This window comes from Odontesthes bonariensis, chromosome 9 (genome assembly GCF_027942865.1).
Source record: "Odontesthes bonariensis isolate fOdoBon6 chromosome 9, fOdoBon6.hap1, whole genome shotgun sequence".
Taxonomy (NCBI): Eukaryota; Metazoa; Chordata; class Actinopteri; order Atheriniformes; family Atherinopsidae; genus Odontesthes; species Odontesthes bonariensis.
Genome location: NC_134514.1, coordinates 9,755,977 through 9,776,731, shown reverse-complemented (window position 1 = coordinate 9,776,731; position 20,755 = coordinate 9,755,977). Strand labels below are relative to the sequence as shown.

Here is a 20,755-nt window from a genome sequence, read left to right as displayed (position 1 = left end):
GTTATTATGTTTTTCCTGAGTTTCTAAAACAGCTGTGTTGTAATGTTCAAATCTGTTATTTATGACTCTTATGTCACTTAGCAAGTAATTTACAGCTAAAGCACTAATAAAATCCCCTAATTTGGATTGTTCAGTTGTTGCATAACATACAAGCAACATTTTAGCTGAATTACCACATTTTGCCACTTTGCATTAAGTAGTAGTTTGCACCTGCGGTACGTGCCTAAAATAGTTGGTGCTGTGAATGTTACAGAACTCCTCAAACTAAATTCAACTACAATAAGCTGGAGCTGATAATCAGCACATCGTCTCATGTGAAACACAAAAGTATCACAGGTATATCGCACAGTTGCCTTCCTGTGAGTTCTGTGCTCATTAGGAACTGTCGCATTCCCTCGAGATCATTCCAGAATAACACAGAAACACCCTAAATTCACAGAGACGGCGGCGTGTGCCTCTTTCAATTGCCTTTAACTTTTGTGACTTGTGTCTACATACTTGAGGTTTGAACGTGTCAAACAGCAGCCACAGTGCTGTTTTGTGAGAAGGCTATTGATTAACTAAAATGAACAGAGAAACATCTCTGATGCTGGTTGACTCCTGAACTCACGCATTCACGAAATGTCATAAAAGATTGTTTCGCAAATTACTGGGATAAGTGATCTTTTTCTCCACCCTTCATCCTCCTGAAAGTCCCTTGTTGCTCTATGAATAGCTGTCTTTTGGACAATTTGAAGCACCCCGTGCATGCTTTATCAGAGCACCGTGGATGGAAGTGAAAGAAGATCATTTCAAATAAAAGCCAATTTCTTGATTTTCAGCCGAGGATACTGTGAGCCACACCTTAATGCAGAGATGTAGCATATGGCAAGCTGAGATGTGCTATGCCTGCAGCTGAAGGAAAACACATTCATATTCTATACCATCCCTCTGTTTGATCAAAAGTACCATGATCATATAATTTCTTCCATTTAAGCATTCAAAAAAAAAAAAAAAGAAACTTCTCCACCTCCTGATTCACTGAGGATAACTCTGCATACATTATAAGCAACAAGGTCGTGTCTCTGAATTAGTGTTTAATCACTCCTCATCTGACCCTCCGTCATTGTCATTTTACCACCGCCACAATGAATCGACTGCACTTGTTCTTTGGAGAAATATTGATGTGTAATACACTGTAACTGTCTCAGCATGTTTCTTTCATTACTACTAACGACAATAAATCAGTGTTTGTGAAGCCACGGGAATGTGGATGAACTGACTATGCTGTCTGACTGCTGATTCAGTCCCTTTGCAACTTTCAGGGAGTCTGGTGGCTTCGGCATCCTCCCCTGTGCACAGAGACGGTACCAACCTCGTGCTGTACGAACACAGCTTTGATTGTTTCACTCCAAGAAATCATTCTTATTGTGGATTTCCTTTGTAATGTATGACAGGGAGTCTAATTTTATTCAGAATTATGTTGGCGTACGTTGATAATGAGGCAAATTTTGAGAAAATTTGATGTCTGGTCTGAATCACAGTAGTCCACGGGTGAATTTATCATAACAGAGGTAATTAAGACCTTTCCTTCACATTTTCACTGAGAAATCTAAAAGAAGATGAATAACGTGGAAACAGTTTTGCAGGGAGTCGGGTTTTAAGAGCAGCTTTGGATGCATATAGGTGGCTCTTGTGTTTGTTTGTGTCTGTGTAGTCGGATGTTGCACCCGACTTAAAGCAGGAAAGCCCTCAAATCCTTGAGACGGTAAAGGAAGGAAACTGCTTTGCACTCTACACTGCAGAATATGAAAGTTTCATTTTCTATTTGGTGACGAGGGCAGCTGGTGCATGACAACACAGCGGAATCACCTCAGCAATTCCCACATCATGATGTAAGAGGGATGAAAGACAGCTCATCAGACTGTAATATTTCAATTACCATTTTCCAGGCGTCTGCACTTAGGCTACTTACACCACATTATGTGTCTTTGTGCGCCGGTATTAATGCACACTTCTTTAGAGCAACTGTACTGCAAAAAGCAGTTTGGGGAAATCAGAGTGTAGCTTTTGTTGGGGCTGTTTCACAGAGGTGCTGACTCAATTCTTTATGGAGTTTTTTCAGATCAGTTCTCTGGGGGTGTTAAAGTAATTGTGTGTGTGTGTGTGTGTGGGGGGGGGGGGGGGGGGTCATTATTTTGTCTCACTTTGTTGGGGATTTCATCTCACATGTTTTGGGTGCATATCTTAGAGCTGCATCGCACGTCTTGCTTTTCAGTCTCCTCACAATTAATGTATCTAATAAAGGTAATTGCCACAGCTTTATGTCCCTGCCAGCCAGTCAGCTTTCGGTTCTCATCCACAGCTACATCGAGTGTATTTGTGTTTGGCCCGTACGGATGTGTCTGATAGAGCACAAAGGAGGAGACGTGTGCTGCACATGTTATACCCTCAGAGCTTACTTGAGCACAATAACTATCTCACTGAAACACTGAATGTCTCAGATGTTCATGTTGGTGTGTGCAACCCCTGCAGGTATGAAATATCCATGTCATACAGTATACAGCTTGCAGTACAGTCCATGAAAAGATTTCACAAGTAACCCTGAAGTGTGCGCTCTGAGTTGTAACACTTTGTCGTCTTGGATTTCTTATTTGCTCACATGAATATAAATGCCTAAGAGGAAGTGCAAGAACTGGTATGACATGCACAAAGAGGATGTTGTCAGAGCCTGACCCATGAGACTGCACCAGTAAGGAAGGGTTTCATCTACACACACTGCTGCCCCTCTAATACAGAAATCCTGCTATGGCAGATGTCATTGAACGCAGCAATAAAGGCGGTCTGCTCTTTGTTTGTGTAATATATCCAAACAGTACATAGAAAATCTGCTTAAATTGGATCTGCTCCTTCCAGAGAAATGCTATCATGCCACATTTTCTTTAATTAGGTTTGATGAAATGTGAGTATGAGTCTGTTGCCCGGCATTTAGTAGACCACAATACAGGAATCAAGGACAACCAGTAAGGATAGATTCCTTTAACCAAACAAAAAAAAAAAGTCCAGATGCCTTTATTCAAGTTCTTAGGATCACCGTGGCCTGGATGACTGAAAATCTATACCGACAACATCAGATTATTCTGCTTTTGTTTCTTGAATATGAGCAACAGCAACAAGAATATTGTTGTTTTTGGAGACAGATGCCTCGTGGTTTTCAGGAACGATAAACCCTGTAGGCACTCAGTATGCAGCCTGTTTTCATTTAGACCAGCTAGTTCAATTTTTCTAGCAGGGTAACACAGTGTCCTTGATAGTTTTAGCCTCCTTTGATACTAATACAGTCAAAGGTTGCATTTCTTGGCTTGATTCATGGAACATTTCTCTTCATAGTCCTATTAGGCCTTTTTCTGAATAAAATCCCTACCACTGATGACACAGAAAACAATATTCATGAGCTCCCCAGAATACCTAGTTTGTCTTTGATTGTTCATCTTTGTCACCTTGCAACAGGTTTACTAAAGACTAGTTGTAATGACTAGTTGCCACTTACTCAACCCAGTCACCAAGAAAACACGTTGCAGAGAACACAAACACCTGCAATGCACTGTATCACCTACTTATTTTTCTGTTTTTTTCTTACCCCCCCAACACATGCAAATTACCAATTGTATTTATGTAGAACATTTCATTACACATAAACCTAATGTCCTCAACACAGAAAGACAAAACATCAGAAAGCAAGCAACGTAGAAAACATTGATACATAAAGACAAACAGACACAAGTATACTTATCTACACACATACAATCATGTGATGATGCATGTACGCCTAACGAGTGTAAAAGGGTTCATATACACGGTTATTAATAGCATGCCTGCACACAGGGTCTACATGCACCTTCTGTTCCTACTTCATTTAATTATTTAGGGGGCAGGTGGGGTGGTGGACGGCTCCGACACATCACTGTCATTTCATTTCAGAATTGGAGTCCTGTAGGAAACTAGGAAACTGTTTGCGACGTGTAGTCAGAGGAGAGCCAGAGCAGGTTGGAGGTAGATTTACAGAGCTTTATTTAACAAAGACCCAAACCAAAAGACAGTGTCAAGGCAGGGAATCCAGACACAAAAACCAACAAAATAAATAAATAATAACACAAAGCTTTGAGAAAACGCAAGACAGGCCTGACAAGTGTATACGACAAGTATCTGACAAGGAACTGCAAAGGCTAAGGAGTATATATACACCAGGAAGGGTGATTACTAGGGTGATTCAACAAGAAACAAGTGGTGACAAGGCAATCTGAGACAAGATATGAGAAACTGAGGATAACAAGGACAGGTGACAGAAGTAGCAACAGAAAACCAAAATGCAAAAAGCAAGATGAGCCAGAGGAGCTTGATCTCACAGAAATCCTAAACCAGGATTATCCTAAACCTTATCCTCCTAATTTACCTCGTCCTTCTAAATATATCTTCCTTTTATGAACAGGAAAATAACATGATGTTTGAAACGTGATGTACATAACCTGCACGGTCTTCACAAACCATCAAGTGTCGCCAGACGTGATTCTGCTGTGGAGTGGACATGCATCATTTTGGTCTCCGGAAATGTAAAAAGGTGACGTATTTTTCATTTTATTGATCTATTTTAGACTAAAGGTGACGAGAGATGCTACATTAATGTACAGGATGAGGGAAATCACAGCACATAGACCTCTTCCAGAGTTTTTTGTTGTTGTTTTGTTTGCTTCATGTTGTTTCATGCTCGCTGAGCGTGAGCGTAATTACTGTCTGACTACAGTTTTTCTTTTGATTGGGAAACTGTGTGGTAACTTGTGAATATAGGTCAAAGATGTTCTTTGTTATGCAGAACATCTGTTTTTTCAGATCTTTAAAGGAATCTTTGAAGATCCTTTTCTTTCTTTTTTTTTTTAAATATCAATAGGTGTTTATTTTTGGAGAAAAGATGTTGCTCAGTTCTGACTCCAAGGTAATTGGAACACAGAGCAGGCACAAGTGGAGCTATTGGAGTTCCTATTGCATTTCTTTTGTCCTTACAGCACAGGCTTGCAGTGTTTGTGCTGTACTGAAAGTCTTAATTATTTAGTTGATATTAGTCTTATCGTAAAACTCTTGGCAAACAAATGAATTTTCCTACAATGTTATTCCTCAGATGTCAGTATAACTCTTTAGAAGGAAGACTCTCTGGCCCCAGGGATTATACGGATTTAAAACTTTGCTTTTAATGTGAATGATATGAGGGTAAAAATCGTGGCGTCTTAATGGAGCACTCTGGGTGGGCAAGAATAAGATAGATCTCGGTGTTGGGGCTGTTGTCCACAGGGTGCTGTCATTCTTTCTGCTATTACACTCAGCCTTGGACTTGAGACTGGTTCCAGCACAGAGGGCAGGTGCATTTTCCTGGTATCTACAAAGTCTACAATGTCCCAATATAAAAGCTTGTGATAAAAGTGTTGAAGCTCTTGGTAACCAGAGCTGGGAAATAGTGGCCTGTAGAAACAAACCACATTCATGCATAATTCGGAAGCTCCTATTTATCAAAGTGGTTAGAATCATTTCAAGTGAACAACTCCCCAGAAATGCACAGTTAGATTGCCCGAACAGAACAAAATGCAGCAATATCTGCTTTAGCATTTCTTTTGAAGTACATCTGTTCCCAAGTTCTTCCAGAACTGCATTACTTCAAAATCACCTAAGACCACCTATTTTCCCATTTATCAAAGCAACCCACAATTGGCCCACAGGATGAGCAGCAGTCAGCCATAAGTCTACAAATGTAAGGCAGTGTAAAGCAATTTTCTTACCAATTATGTCTTCGGCAGCTTTGATACTTGTAGTAGTTACAGATGAAGGAAATTATGAAGCAATCTGAATTTCCAACTGATCTCAACAACCTCTGCTGGTTTGAACAAAAAGCACTGCTCTGCAGGAAGGATTCTCTACAGCTGGGGATGGTTGGAGATTTTAGTTGTTACAAGCGTGACTTTTCTACTGAATATTATGAGATCTTTCTGCAAACTCAAATTCTAACGCATATGTATGTTATCTATAAAGACCCGAACTGAAAACCGAAGATCATTACCACGCCGCCCCAACTGTGTTACTGAGATTACTGTGTAATCATCCGCAGTAGGTGTGAGTCTTTGCATGCAACAAAGGAAAGCATAAAAAAAAAGGTGTCAACATAGGCATACAGATGGACAATGTGGCTACTTTTTAAAGGGAAAGGCACATTGATCTTTCTGATCACCATTCAAGATAATGCCGAGAATCGGGGAGATGTGGGAGTATTTGCTGGTAAACATTGCCATCTAGCGGTCGCAGGTTGTGTTTGCAGCTCACCGGGTGGAGCCAGAGAGCTGTGTGGGCTGGGTTGGTCAGGGCTGACGTCACACTTTGTCCACGAGAGGAGTGTTCACCTCCGTGCGCGTGTCCTTCCTACCGACTCATCTGTCAGGGTTTTCAGGAGGGGGGGCATTCCTTTCAAGCAAAAAAAAAACTAAACAGAAGCTCATTATAAAGTAAGTAAGAGCTCATGATTACACTGTTGTTTCTAAATGGATTTATTGTAGGGAAATGAAGCTTCGGCGTTGTTTCCTCCATAAGGAAGCTGTTTGCACATGGGAGAGACGGAATAATCATTCGGCTGATGCAATAGAACCTCAGAGAAGCCCCTGTGCGTTCCTCTGCATGCTTTAACACTCTTTGTGTAGTTGACTTCCATGCAGACATTTTATAATCCATTGTTTAGGGATGAATTTGAAGAAGTTGTGTGAATGTTTCCACGGTTTAAAATACGTCTGTTTCCCCCCTCAGGTCTGAGGTGTGAGGGGGGGAAACATTTCCTTTTATAGGCGCTAAAGTTCCCAGCTGCTGTCCGGGTGAACTCATGTGAACCCACACTGCACATGAATGAAACTTCTTGTCCAGTTTTCATCACTTCAGGTAGTTTGCACAGCTTAATGAAAGCTGAGGTTAGGAAAACATCATATATGACTGGGTTTGACCTTTTTTTAAAAAAAATTGCTTTTAAATTGTTTATGAATTTTACTCATTTGCTCCTTTTTTAAGGCTTTGCAACATCTAAACTTTGTGAAACTTTGACGTATTTGCGTAAATCAAACGAATAGTCAATAAAACTCGTGTATCAGTCGACATTGTGGTGGTTTGTGGAAATTGCACATTTGGAACAGATCATTTTTGGATAAGTAGGTCAGACATTTTTTAAGGATGGATTCATATATTCATGCCTTCCTTACAAAAAGAAACCCATACGGACACCTTTTTATGTTTTTAATCCGTGTCGTCATCCCTTTCACCACTACTTTAAATAAGTCTTAACATGTCAGAGCTTTTTACTACAATAGTCCCACTTTCTATCAGACACTGTCCCCTCAATCACAGCTCAGCATTGTCTGAAGATCATCAAACACATGTTACAGCAAATAAAACACAAAAAGAGGAAGAGGCGACTTCTCTGTAGGGTTCACACTTGATGATCTGTGGGGCCGGACCATTAGATGATGTTTTTTTTAACTGTTAAAAAAGGAACTTATACCATTAAAGCCTCAGATTATCTTGATATTTGATTTATTTTTATATTTGATTTTATTCTCGAAAACATTCTGTTTTTCTTGCATCTTTTTATACATTTAGGTTTCAGACACATTTTCTACGGTCGTCTGTTGCATTCCAGAAATTCACATAATTCACCTTCACAGATTAGACCCACTCCAGGAGTTCCTTATTCCCAAACAACTCGTCCGTTTTCCTGAAAATTGGATCATTTTAAGTTGCATGGCTCTCCGCCCTCTCCCTCGTCCATTGAGCGGGACATCTCTGCTATGCTCACGCCTGCAAAGCAACCTGGAAATATATGTTTGCGACCACGTTAGTGACGTAGCTTGTGGCTTTTTCCCCCGATGGCTTGAATGGGACACGTTCTCACATGCCCTCTCGTCTTTCTCAGATAAAAAAGCTGGAATAGCTTCAGATTTTAAAACTCAACGTTTAAAATTGCATCCACTGAGTCTGGATATTAGTATCTAACTGCAGAGAACGGGGTGTTATGCTCCCCCCAGATACTTTAAACGTGTTATTTAGATATCTGCAACAATGGTTGTTTGTTCAGTTCAAAGATTAACAAGAATTATGACATTGAGATATTAAGAAATGTAAAAAAGTGAATGTTATTGATACATTACTTTTTTAGATTGTGTGCAAATTCATTTGAAAAGATACGATTTTGTTTGTTTTTTGGGGTTTTGACAGAGTAACTACCATTTTGATGCCGTATGATTTAATGATATGATTAAGAATCTTTAAAATGTGACTATTGTCAGACCCATGGGACATTGACTTTTCTTTGTGAACCACTGCAATATCAATCAGTTATGATTTACAGTTGTAAAACACACAACACACCCTCTTTCAATTATTAAGAGATAAAAAGTCATCTGGTCCTGAGCAGGTCTGAAGATGAGGTAAATACAAACTGAAGCGTATGACAGATTACGCTGAGTCACTGCTGAATAGCAGCCATGTGCTGCTCTGTTATTTGATCATCAGTAAGTATGTTTAGTCAGTTTGCTGGTCTGCAGCTTTCAGGTGTGTATTAACATGATGCCAAGGAGGAAAGACATCAGCAATGATCTTAGAGAAGCAACTGTTGCTGCCCATCAATCTGGGAAGGGTTATAAAGTCATTTCCAAACTATTTGGAGTCCGTCGTTCTACAGAGAGAAAGATTATTCACAAGCTGAAAACATGCAGGACAGCTGTCAATCTTCCCAGGAGTGGACGTCCCAGCAAGGTCACCCCAAGGTCAGAAACCCAAGAGCTACATCTCAGACTCTGCAGGCCTCAGTTAGCATGTTAAATGTTAAAGTTCATGACAGCACAGTTAGAAACAGACTGAACAGGTGTGGCTTGTGTGGAAGGGCTGCAGGAGAAAGCCTCTTCTCTCTAAAAAGAACATGGCAGCACAGCTTAGGTTTGCAAAGCTGCATCTGAACAAACCACAAGACTTCTGGAACAATGTCCTTTGGACAGACCAGACCAAAGCACTCTGGAGTTAAATATGAGGCCACCTGTCTGACATCTAAAGCTTTTCATCCAACAAACACCCCAGCAAATCCAGTTCAAACCTGAAATACTGTGGCAGGACCCGAAGAGAGCTGTGCTTCAAACAGGTCTGCAGCTCTCATGTAAAGAATGGAGGGCAGCATTTCTCCATAACTATGTGAAAGACTGATATTGTGGTGCAGGAAATGTTTACTTCAAGTGATTAGTGCAAAAAGGTGGTTCTGTGTGCTTGACTTAGTCGATAACTGCAGGGTTATACTTCTCTGATTTTAAGAGCTGGTAAACACCAGAGGATTTTTTTTACTGATACATAAAACTTAAGAATAGGAAGAAGATGTCCTTCTTATTCATATGTATGTAGTATTATATGTATGATACACATATATAGCATGAATGAAATGTAATATCAAAGCACAGAGGTATTCAGGGGCCACTCCAGGACCTCATTCTGTGAATGTTTGCGCATCCCTAAGCTGTCGCTCCTTTTCCACTGCCTTTTTTATCCCTTTGTCCTTTGCATGTCTAATGCTGTCAAGTCTATGTGGCCTCTGGAGGTATTACTAAGGCCTAAATGCCTGAAAAGGACAGTTTGTTTGGCTTGAGTAAAGCATGTGTTTTATGTTTTATGATCGCCCCCCCGCTTTGTTTTCTCCATCCCACTTATAGTTCACTTATAGTTCACCACAAGGGCGGACGAGCATTTTGTTGTGCTGCTACATAAACCCTCACGTGCCCAGTCAGATCAAAGTGGTCTTTAAATGATCTCAAATTTAGGTTAAAACATTTCAACTTGCTCACTTTTTTCCAGACATGGCTAAATGTGTAGGTGTGGTAGGTAATGACTGACTGTGGACAGAATATAGTGTAAGGATGAAATGTTTTGTCTTCAAAATCAATTTACATGGAGAAAATCCAGTGAAATGTCATCAGTGTAGGTGAGATACTCGTATCAAACAAAGCCAGTGTAATGATTGATTGAGGTCATGCTAATTTTAACTCTCGGGTTTCATTTGAGGTTACTCTGGGAGCACATTGTACAAACAATGTCACAGCCAACAGAAAAGTCACTTGAAGGGGCAAACGTATTGTACTCGTGGCCTGATAGTGAAGGGCATGTGACTGACTGCTATTTCAAATTTACCCACATGCTCACGTTTGTCTTAAGCAGGCGATTGGCTGAGAGGAGGGCAGGGCAGCGTCCTGCCCACGCTTCTTTTTTAGCTCAGCCTCTGCCTGTCACATCATGCACATTCTGCAGCGAGTCTTTTTATACTGCTGGCTGTTATCTGGCCTTTTTCCCCGGGCTCTGACGTGACATTTTCCTTCATGTCATAGTTTTGTTGCATTCATTTGCTGCCACATTTCTTCTCCCTGTCTGGTTTGAACTGTTTGTTTTTGTAAAGAAAAGTAAAAACCTTGAATAGGAAGTGCACCTCCAACTGTCTGGATCATCACCAATTAGACACGCAACTCAAAACTGGAAACGGCTCCCACTGAGGTCTCTTTAATGCTCGAGACTTTATGACATGTGCTGCAAATATGCATTTTTGGAGCACATACTTAATTCTTTCTTTCATATCAATCCCTCCCGCAGGACTAATTAATTTAGCCACCCTGAATCCTGGTCATGGATTCATTTGATGTGAATCTTCAGAACTTTTTGAGGGTTAAAGAAGACTTTACTTGGTCTTGCAGGGGGCAATAACGCATTTTCATAGCTGCCCCTAATGCCATGTGATGTGTGGCTGTTCTATTTGTGAGCCAGACACCTCAATGGTTTGTACACAAAGAGGCATGTGTGTCACATGTCAAAGCATTACATGTAAACCTCCCTGCCTGCTCTGTTCATCTGAAGCTGACCGTGAAGGAGCCCGCAGCCTGGAGGGCGAATCTCGGTGAAACTATTTACCAAAAGCAGGAATAACTGAGTTCATCGGTGAAAGCAGAAGAGCCTGTTTTGTGTTCTGTTGTAAAAGTGAGTACGGACTCAGTCAGGATTGTGTACCGCGCGGCATATCTGTAATTCTATCAGTAAACACTGATGTGACAAGACGGCAAACACCGTGTTTGACTTCCAATACAAAATATTCTCCAATTTGGATTGTTACGCTGATTCTGCATTCATTTCCATATTGTTCATGTTTCTTCATTTGCATTTTAATTGATATTTGGCCTAAACCATCAAGTAGACTCAACAGTGTTGGGAATGAGCTGAACTGGAGTCTTATTGCTGTTTGCAGTGACAGACCCAGAGAAACAGAACTAAGACTTGTCCAAATAGTCAGTAAGTTACACGCTGATGTTTCCTTATTTCCATGGAAAGTATATAATCCACAGCTGGACGTGTGTCCTTTGAATTAAATGCTGCAGAAGGCTCCTTAGCATAAGTGCTCCTTTGGATAAATGCCAATTCAGTCCATTTGAATTTGATTAAATGGTGTCTGAGTAAAAATTCGACAGCATGAAGAACCCCTGATCCCTGTTTCACTCATACAACTTCCTGAGGTCCGTGTAGCCTGGGAGGGCCCAGATGTAGAGGAAAAAAAGTCCATCTTTTAGAACATTTTGCTTACCACAAATCTGGAGAAGTGTGTAATGAGCAGATTACAAATGAAAGCGCGCTGTTTTTCCCCTCTGGTGTCGTCAGCAGGAATCAGAGTGCCAGTAAGGATGATTCTGGCCACATTGAAAGGCGTTGGAAAGCAGCTCCTGCGAGTGAAAGTTGTGGACTGCAGCTCGGACGATTCCCGCTTGTCCCGATGCCTCAACACATTTGACCTGGTGGCCCTGGGTGTCGGCAGCACGCTGGGTGCCGGCGTCTACGTGCTTGCTGGTGCCGTTGCTCGCACCAGCTCTGGACCTGCCATTGTCCTCTCCTTCCTCATCGCCGCCCTGGCGTCCGTCCTGGCCGGTCTGTGCTATGCCGAGTTTGGAGCCCGTGTCCCGAAAACTGGCTCGGCTTACCTCTACAGCTACGTAACAGTCGGAGAGCTGTGGGCATTTATCACAGGCTGGAACCTCATACTCTCTTATGTCATAGGTGAGACATTTGAAATAAAAAAGGGGGAAGGAGTGTCCCGCTTGCTTTGCTATTTCTCCGTTTACATAAAGGCTTCTCTCTGTGCAGGAACTTCAAGTGTGGCCAGAGCATGGAGCGCCACCTTTGACGAGCTGATTGGGAAGCACATTGAGGATTTTTGCAGACAATATATGCCCATGAATGCACCAGGAGTCCTGGCAGAATATCCGGACGCCTTTGCTGTCGTCATCATCATCACCCTGACAGGTCGGGAACAAACCGAATCTGTGTCCCATTTCCATCCTGTTTTCTATCCTGTCGTTTGATCTTGTGTGCCTTTTTGTTTCTTTAATGACTCACAGGGTTGCTGGCATTTGGAGTCAAAGAGTCGGCCATGGTGAATAAAGTTTTCACCTGCATCAACGTGTTAGTGCTGCTGTTTGTGATCATCTCTGGCTTTGTTAAAGGAACCCTAAAAAACTGGAGCCTGAACCCAGAGGAGATCCTGAATGCCTCCATCAGCTCCAGCCTCAAGTGGGTGAAATGCAGACCTTTGCTCCAAAAACGTTCACTGTGAATAATCATATACTGGAGGTGTTTTTTCCTTAAAACAAGCAAATCTTTTCATCCCCAGTGTGTCTGGTTACTTACCAGAGGAGGAAGCTCTCGGTAAAGGCGGCTTCATGCCTTTCGGTTGGACTGGGGTCCTCTCCGGGGCCGCCACCTGTTTTTATGCCTTTGTTGGGTTTGACTGCATCGCCACTACAGGTGACAATGAAATCATTAAACTGGTGATTTACACACCAGCTGTATCCTCTTACACTCCCAGTTCTGTTTACCCCCAGGAGAGGAAGTAAAGAACCCCCAGAGGGCCATTCCCATCGGCATCGTGGCTTCGCTCCTCATCTGTTTCGTGGCGTACTTCGGCGTGTCGGCGGCTCTTACCATGATGATGCCGTACTACATGCTGGACAAGAACAGCCCTTTGCCCGTGGCCTTTCACTATGTGGGCTGGGAGGGAGCCACTTATGCAGTGGCTATTGGCTCTTTGTGTGCTTTGTCAACGAGGTAAGTAGGTCTGCTTTTGCCTGTCAGCATGTCAATTCCTAATTAATTTCAGGCACACTGAATGATGAATGTTGTTATATTTATTAAATTGGGTTTTACTCAGTGTTAAGGGTTACAGACAAAGTGCTCTAAGCACTTTAAGGCAAAAAACATAAAACTTATTTACCAGACGACAAACTGTGTCGCTGAGTTGTTTGATTATTCCTGTAAAGATAAATATATATACGTACAAATAACGCTTTTTAGTTTGTTGAAAGTTGCCTTGTGATGTTTCCTTGTCACATAACAACTAAAAAGCGAATTCTCGTGATACTAATGGTGGTAAAGACAATTCCCAGGGTGTGTTTAATGCAGCTTAATCAAAGGGCCTTCTCACACCTTAAAGCTTGTTTTTTTGTTCCATTATATACATTTATTCTGAGGTTAAAGAGCTTTACGTTACACACTTGCATCCTGTTGTTATGGCTCGTATGGAGTCCTCAATTCATTTAATCAAATTGAAAAGTTCTTTATTTGATCCAAAAGTGTGAAACTATTTGTGAGCAGGTGTAAGTCTGGTGCCAGCTTCTTGTCCTATTTGCAGGAACCCTATCCCCGTTTATATAAAAAGATGGAAATAAATAATTGAATTTTATTTTGCCGTTACCATTGGCAGCACCAATTTCAGTCCTATATTCACCTGCTCTCCGTCTCTTTCTATTTTCCTTGAAAATGCCAATAAAGTCAGAGAACTTCATGAATTTAAATTACTTCCTTTGTTGTCATTGGACTGTGTGTTAAAAAATTCAGTTTGAAGCAAACCCCTGAATTTAACAGCTTTGAAAATTTGATGAATAAACTGGAGTCCAGTTACTTCGAAAGTTTAATTATTTGATTTGCACGGAAAGGAGTTTAGCAGCAGTATCCTCTGAGCTGGGGAAAAGGCTGATCTTTAGAGGGTTTGTTGGGGTCTCGACGACCCTGAGCCAGCCTGAGGAGAAGGTGGTGAATAAGCTGTGATCAGGGGTGCAGGTGAGGGAGAAAGGAACCAATAACCACCACCAGCTGGAGATCCTTTCTTTCCCTCGCAGTGCAGCAAGAGTACGACTCTGTGCAACAATATGTCAGGATGCTCTCCTCAGATTGCACGTTTGTGCCGCGCCAGACAAATTTTATTCCCACATGACTTTTTTTAATGACATCTGAGCATATTCTTCCCCCGTGCACCCCATGTGTAGCTCATTTTTACTTTCAGTTCAGATGGAAAAGTCTAAAAACTATTTTAGCACGGATTCAGACTGAAAACACCACCCTGTGGAGCAGGGAAGTGTCCTGTCTGGAGTTTAGATTTTCATTAGGCTGAAATGGACCAACTGAGAAGTCAAATTTCAATTCAGGTTTATTTATATCGTGCTAAATCGCAACAGACGTCGTCTCAAGCCAATTACAATCAGACAATTCTTTGTAATACAATCATAATCAAGTCGAATCCAATTCACAGTCCAGTTCATACAGAACCAATTCAAAAAACCTTGCCGAGCTAAGGAAACCAACAGATAGTATCAAGACTTAATAATAATAATATCACATGTACATGGAGAGTAGAGAGAGGTGCATCATGGGAGGTCCCCCAGCAGTCTGGGCCTATAGCAGCGTAACTATGGGATGTTTCAGGCTCACCTGAGCCATCCCTAACTATAAGCTTTATGAAGAAGGAAAGTTTTAAGCCTAATCTTAAAGGTAGAGAGGGTGTCTGCTTCCTGAAGCCAAACTGGCAGCTGGTTCCACAGAGAGGGGCCTGATAACTGAAGGCTCCGCCTCCCGTTCTGCTTTCAGAGACTCTTGGAGCCACAAGGAGACCTGCAGTCTGAGAGCAAAGTGCTCTGCTGGGAAAATATCAAGATCTTTAAGATATGATGGAGCTTGGTTATTATGAGCTTTATATGCGAGGAGCAGAATTTTAAATTCTGTTTAATTGAGTTAAATTCTAAAATAAATTTGGTGTGAAATGGCCCGTTCTGACATTAAGTTGTTTAGAGTGGGTTTTTGAGCGTGTGTTATGTATTTATTATGTAGAGCTAGATTTATAATATTAATATTATTGAGGCACTAAGCTAAAGTCTATGGACAACTGTCTGTTTTGGACCTTTTATTTATCTGAAAATCAGCAGTATTTGTTGTTCCAAAATGAAATGAGTTTAATGTGGAAGAACACATCCTGCAGGCAGCTTGGACTTTAAACCGGATCACTGGTCCAGCATCTCTGTCATGAATCTGAAGGTTAACTCTGAGCTTGAGACTACATCTGCAGGGAAAAGTCCCCACAGAAATAAGAGATGTTCAATGATCACATGCGTCTCAGGCTCAGCTTTTGACAAACTTTTGCATATAATGACGTTTTTTTCCAGACATGTGTCCTCAGTGTTACTTTCTAACTGTTTGTATTGACTTGCATGGCATGCTCTTCTCTCTCTCCCTGTACCAGTTTACTGGGCTCCATGTTCCCAATGCCCAGAGTGATCTGGGCCATGGCAGAGGATGGCCTGCTGTTCAAATGCTTGGCTAAAATCAACCCGCGAACCAAAACCCCTCTAACAGCTACAGTAACAGCAGGTGTAGTGGCAGGTGAGGTCACAACCTAAACTGACTAACTGGATCCCACAACACTCACCTCAACACCAGAGCTCAACCAAAACCAAGTGTGCGATGCAGCTTAAAGACAGATCTGCAAAGTTAGTGTTTGATGCACGGCGCTGACTCAGCAGCATCCCGAGCAGAGCACCCTGTGCTGTTCATCAGGATGCCGGGCTGAGAATGGTTGAGGCCTCGTGTGAAACCAGAGTTGACAAGTATTTATTCAAGTTGTAAATTTCTGCCTCCTCCTCGGCTTAGTCTCCTTGGCTCCATGTTTCCTCTGCCACGCATTATCTTTGCTATGGCTCGCGACGGTCTGCTCTTCTCGTTTATGGCACGTGTCAGCGAGAGGAAGACGCCCATCGTCTCCACCTTGGTGGCGGGGCTTTTGTCTGGTAGGTAGCTGAGAAGTGGCCAGCAGCAACAGTGCCCTCTTGTGGAAGGAGGATGGTGGTTAAATTACACATAGACGTGAACCTTTTTGTCTGGGCATTGAACGTTAAATGTTAAACTTTATTAGTATGACTTACTTTAAAGAAGAAATACAATGTCTGCATTATGTTGCTGTTTTGTTGAAGTTGTCCGGCTGATGTGTGCCGTGTCTCCTCTGTGTCTCGCAGCTGTGATGGCTTTCCTCTTTGACTTGAAGGACCTGGTTGACCTCATGTCCATTGGCACTTTGCTGGCCTACACTCTGGTGGCTGCCTGTGTGCTGGTCCTCCGGTAGTTTTTCACTTTATATCCAGTTGTACATTCAGTTAGACACACACCTGTTAAAGCTTTGTATTTAAACTTTAAGGATGTGTCTCCTCAGCCTAATTTTGACTTTTTGTTTTCTGAAGGTACCAACCTGAGCAGCCAAGCAATGCCTATGAGATGGCGAACACCCTGGACGAACCTGACATCACTGAGTCTTACAGCGAGGGGAATATCGACATTTTACCGCAGCCAGATGATCACTTCACCATGAAAAATCTCATTTTCCCTTCTAACACAGAGCCGTCGCCCCTGTCTGGGCTTTCTGTCAACATCTGCACCAGTTTACTTGGTGAGAAACACACACATCAGAGCAAACTGGATGAAAGGGCCTGAATGACTCACCTGGTTACTGATGCAGCACATCATTCGCTGTCCTTTTTCCCGCCGCAGGTGTTCTGGTGTGTGTTTTCGGTGTTGTTGCTGTTCAGGGAGGCCTGGCCCCCTGGTCTCTGGCCATCCTCAGTATTGTAACAGCGGTCTGTCTACTTCTCACTTTCATCGTCTTCAGACAGCCACAGAGCAAAACCAAGCTGGCCTTCAAGGTGAGTGGGCTCCTTCTCCAGAATGTCGTTGCACTCTCAGATAAAAGCATTCACGTTTTTTTTTACCAAACATCTTCATGCTGTATGAGAAGTACGCAGCCCGTTGGATGTCTTACAAACAGGTTCTCTCTGAAACTTGCAGCTTTTAAAATGCACCTTTAGTCCTTTCCAGTCTCCCTAAACAAGCTGCTCGGGCCCTTTGAGGATTATTGTCTTTTTTTTTTTTTTAATGCTGGCAACTAAGAAAAAGAGTTTTAACATTCAGTGCTGTGAATCCAAGTCTTCCACAGACTGTGTAAGGGTATGCAAAGGTTTAGGAAACAAAATGTCTGCTTTTGTGAATTTGTAAGTTATTTCCCAAAGGTATATGGTTATGGTTGATACATTCTTTTTATATTTTACAGCTTGTTTTTTAGGTCTGTCCATAAATTTTTTTGGATGGGAGACAATTCTTGAAGTATTCCATTTTGGATTTCGGGGTGTTTTTAGGATCTTTATCCTGTTGTAGTCTTCTTAAATACTGAAAACCTTCTGATTTTACAGACGGTGTGATATTTTCATACAGAATTAGCTTCTTTTTCATTAAGTCCATTCCTACATAACCCCAAAACTAGATCAACCCACAGCCCTAACTAAAAACTGGAGATGTGTTCTTTATATATAAAAAAAATTACATTTTATCCTACAAATATCCCAAAAATATCTTTATTTGATGCAAACTAAAAGCTCTTTTTTACTGCACTTCAGGCTGGTTTAGATGTTCATTTGTAACTTCTTTAAATTCCCACATTCTTTCCACAGGTTCCCTTTCTACCCTTTGTCCCTGTCATCAGCATGTTCGTCAACGTGTACCTGATGATGCAGCTCGATAGAGGAACTTGGATGCGGTTTGCCATCTGGATGGTCTTAGGTTAGTTTTTAGGCCAACATCTCAAATATTATTTCATCTGTAACTCATGTAGTTAAAAAAAGCTGATGTCTTTGCATTTGTGTTTCCACGTAAACTGCAGGTTTCATTATTTATTTCGGATATGGGATTCGCAACAGTGCAGAGGCAGCGCTGAGCAGGTCTGACACCTACGCACCTGCGTGCACAATAAGAGGAGAGCCCATGACCACGGAGAAGGAGGCCTTCCTGCATAATGTACAAAACTCCACCCCAGATGATGATTTATGAGGAAACAGGAGGTTATTTTATCAACTCCAGCTCTATTCTAACATATATTAACTTGTCGAGTAGCTGTGAATCCCACTGTAGATATGTACATACATACAAACATCTGTTTTTAAACGTAATCTCGCCTCCTCAACTGACAGTATGCTAAAAGGAAATGTCAAGTTTTTTTAAAAATGTATTTCTGATGCTCACTGAGCTCACTGAGCGTACAATTAGTGAACATTTTCACGTGTTTGGTGTTTACACAACAGTTTGCATCACAAACGTTCTGGGCAGAGCTGAGAATAATAATACTGATTGATTGTAGATGCGCCTCTGATTTACACCTTCTGGGGCTTCGACAGGATTTTTGTTACTGAGAAAAGCACAACTCTGACTGTTTTATCCGTTACTCATGCAGCTCAGAGAAATACAACCCGCTGCTATAGATGATCAGACGTGTTGCTCTGTTACCGGTATGCTGCGTATCTGTGAGAAGATGTTTGTGTCTTCTTCTCGTTAAGCGAGCCAAAGCTGCAGTGTTGTCCTCATCTGGGGGGAAATTACACTTTTTCTCTATAAAAAAAGCTGCTAATGTGAATTGATATCTCCGTTACTTCAGAGTATATAATCTAAGTGCCTACTTCCTAAACAATGTTATATCTTCAGAGTTTTTATATGCATCCATCAGTCTACAGCTTTTATAGGAAATTTCACTCGAGCAGGCCATTTTCTCCTTTTTCCTCACAGGCGCGCACGGACGTGAAGAACAATCTGTTTTAGATATCGCTTCAGGTTTACCTCCATAAATCGTGCTTCACTCATTTTTACCCAGAAATGTAGTGCACCAGCAGGGACGTTGTACCTCGAGTGTAAATGTGTCAAATGTGAATGGCTGATGGTGACAATCAGAGTGTGCAGTTCCACACGGCAGCTGAAAATCTGAATGTTGCAGATCTAAATATGTGTGTTCACTAAAGACCGATGAAATATCCTATTTAAAACCAAGTCCAATAATACTGATCACCAGTCACCTGGTGAATTAATTACATTATACATTTTATTATGCAAGATCCATCGAGAGGAGCTGTTGGTTTATCCTTAAGTCGATTTCTCGTAATTGTATACATGAGGCCGATGTTCTGTTTGTTAACAGATCCTGTAGATTTTTCTAACACTGAACTGGTCTACACGTGTAAAATACCAGAAAATCTTGTAAATAGATGCAGTGTTTATAATTTAGTCTAATTTTAAGAGATTTCAGCATTTTAACAGAGAGAATGAGAGGAATGTGTCATTTTTTGTTGTAAATAAGATTATTTACCAGGATATGCTCAGTTTGATGGGTTAATATCAAATGCATTTCAGCTTCTTTATTTCAAAACCTAATGAATTACTGCCTGCTTTGAAAGTTTGTTTTTCAATATTTTCTATGTCTTGTGTTTGCAAAGGCATGTTTAAACCTTAGCACCTGTGCTTTCACGACTGAGAGCGTTTTGTTTTGGTTGCTGTCGACGTCTGAAAGTCACATCAGGCTTCATCCGGTTTGAACATGTGCGCCTAGCATCGCCTGGGTCCCGGAAGCGTTTGCATGATGCACAAATATGTCGTGTCTATGAAGCCGACGTTTTATATTTGGTCAACATATGTTGTCTTTGTTATGTAGATCCTGCTGTAAATAAATAATGCTGTAAGTAAAAAGCCCAGACTTTGTTCATTCATTTTTATTATTGGACTGTAATCTACAGCTAGTAATGGGAGAATATTCTGATCATATTTTTGAGGGGACAATGTTTTTTTTCAAGGGTTAGGGTTGTTTTATCATCATTTAATTTGACGTTTAGTCTCTGCCTCTTCCACCTCTCTCACTGAATCTGACCATTGTTTCTCCTTGAATAATCAGAAGCTGTTTTGCATACTCTAAACTACCAAACAGACTGTTCAGCACAACACCAAAACTGCTGTATTTACCGTTTAAATCAAACCCGCAAAGTCACGTAGCCTGTCCCTTAGGAAAGGGGCCAGGAGCGACCATACCATCTTCATCGCAGGTGGCGAGCAGATCCCGTTGCTGGCTAGTCAATCCGTCCGTAGCCTCGGTCAGACCTCTCCGACAAGCAGATGGGGGAAGCAGTGAGGAACTAGCTTGCAGAAGGCTTGGCAAGGATCAGCGAGAGCCAGCTCCCTGGCAAGTACAGAGTATGGACTTACCAATTCATCTTGTACCCAAGGGTGATGTGGCCACTGAAAATGTGCGAGGTCCCCTCCTCAGTGGCAGATAAGATGGACAGGTTAGTGAACGTATTCATCAGGAAGTGGCAGGGACTGCCAAGATGCCTGTCGGACGTGGGGCTATTCGGGAGGAACACGCTGCAACTGCCATTGCAATCCATCAGCCAGGGATACAGGCAGGAAAAGGCCCGACTGGTGCTTGAGCTGAGGGGTTCCACTGACGAGCTAGTGAGAGCGGCTGGTGCCCAAGTACAAACAGGGAGGAAATGGAAAGCCCAGGAGG

At 41.8% G+C, this 20,755-nt stretch overlaps 1 protein-coding gene across 4 annotated transcripts; it reads left to right on the top strand.

The window, feature by feature from the left end:
• The first annotated feature begins 6,408 nt into the window (after positions 1-6,408).
• On the top strand, positions 6,409-19,946 carry LOC142388125 (high affinity cationic amino acid transporter 1-like). Of its 4 annotated transcripts, none has more exons than XM_075473047.1 (12): positions 6,409-6,521; positions 11,734-12,123; positions 12,211-12,369; positions 12,465-12,636; positions 12,737-12,870; positions 12,948-13,170; positions 15,635-15,774; positions 16,404-16,506; positions 16,626-16,831; positions 16,933-17,084; positions 17,886-17,994; positions 18,095-19,946. In XM_075473047.1, the coding sequence occupies exons 2-12, from the start codon at positions 11,754-11,756 to the stop codon at positions 18,259-18,261; spliced, it is 1,935 nt and encodes a 644-aa protein (XP_075329162.1). In that variant the 5' UTR covers positions 6,409-6,521; positions 11,734-11,753; the 3' UTR covers positions 18,262-19,946. The 4 variants fall into 4 exon arrangements, with proteins under 4 accessions (XP_075329162.1, XP_075329163.1, XP_075329160.1 ...); XM_075473048.1 differs by having other exon boundaries at positions 11,731-12,123; XM_075473045.1 differs by lacking the exon at positions 6,409-6,521 and adding an exon at positions 6,851-6,945.
• The last annotated feature ends 809 nt before the right edge of the window (positions 19,947-20,755 follow it).

What these genes read in the sequence shown, in the direction of transcription:
- LOC142388125 (XM_075473045.1), top strand. Translation starts at nt 6,909, where the DNA reads ATGAATGAAACTTCTTGTCCAGTTTTCATCACTTCAG. An exon ending in TTGTGTGCTTTGTCAACGAG is followed by an intron (nt 13,171 to 15,634) that starts GTAAGTAGGTCT and finishes TCCCTGTACCAG; the next exon opens with TTTACTGGGCTCCATGTTCC. An exon ending in CATCTGCACCAGTTTACTTG is followed by an intron (nt 16,832 to 16,932) that starts GTGAGAAACACA and finishes TTCCCGCCGCAG; the next exon opens with GTGTTCTGGTGTGTGTTTTC.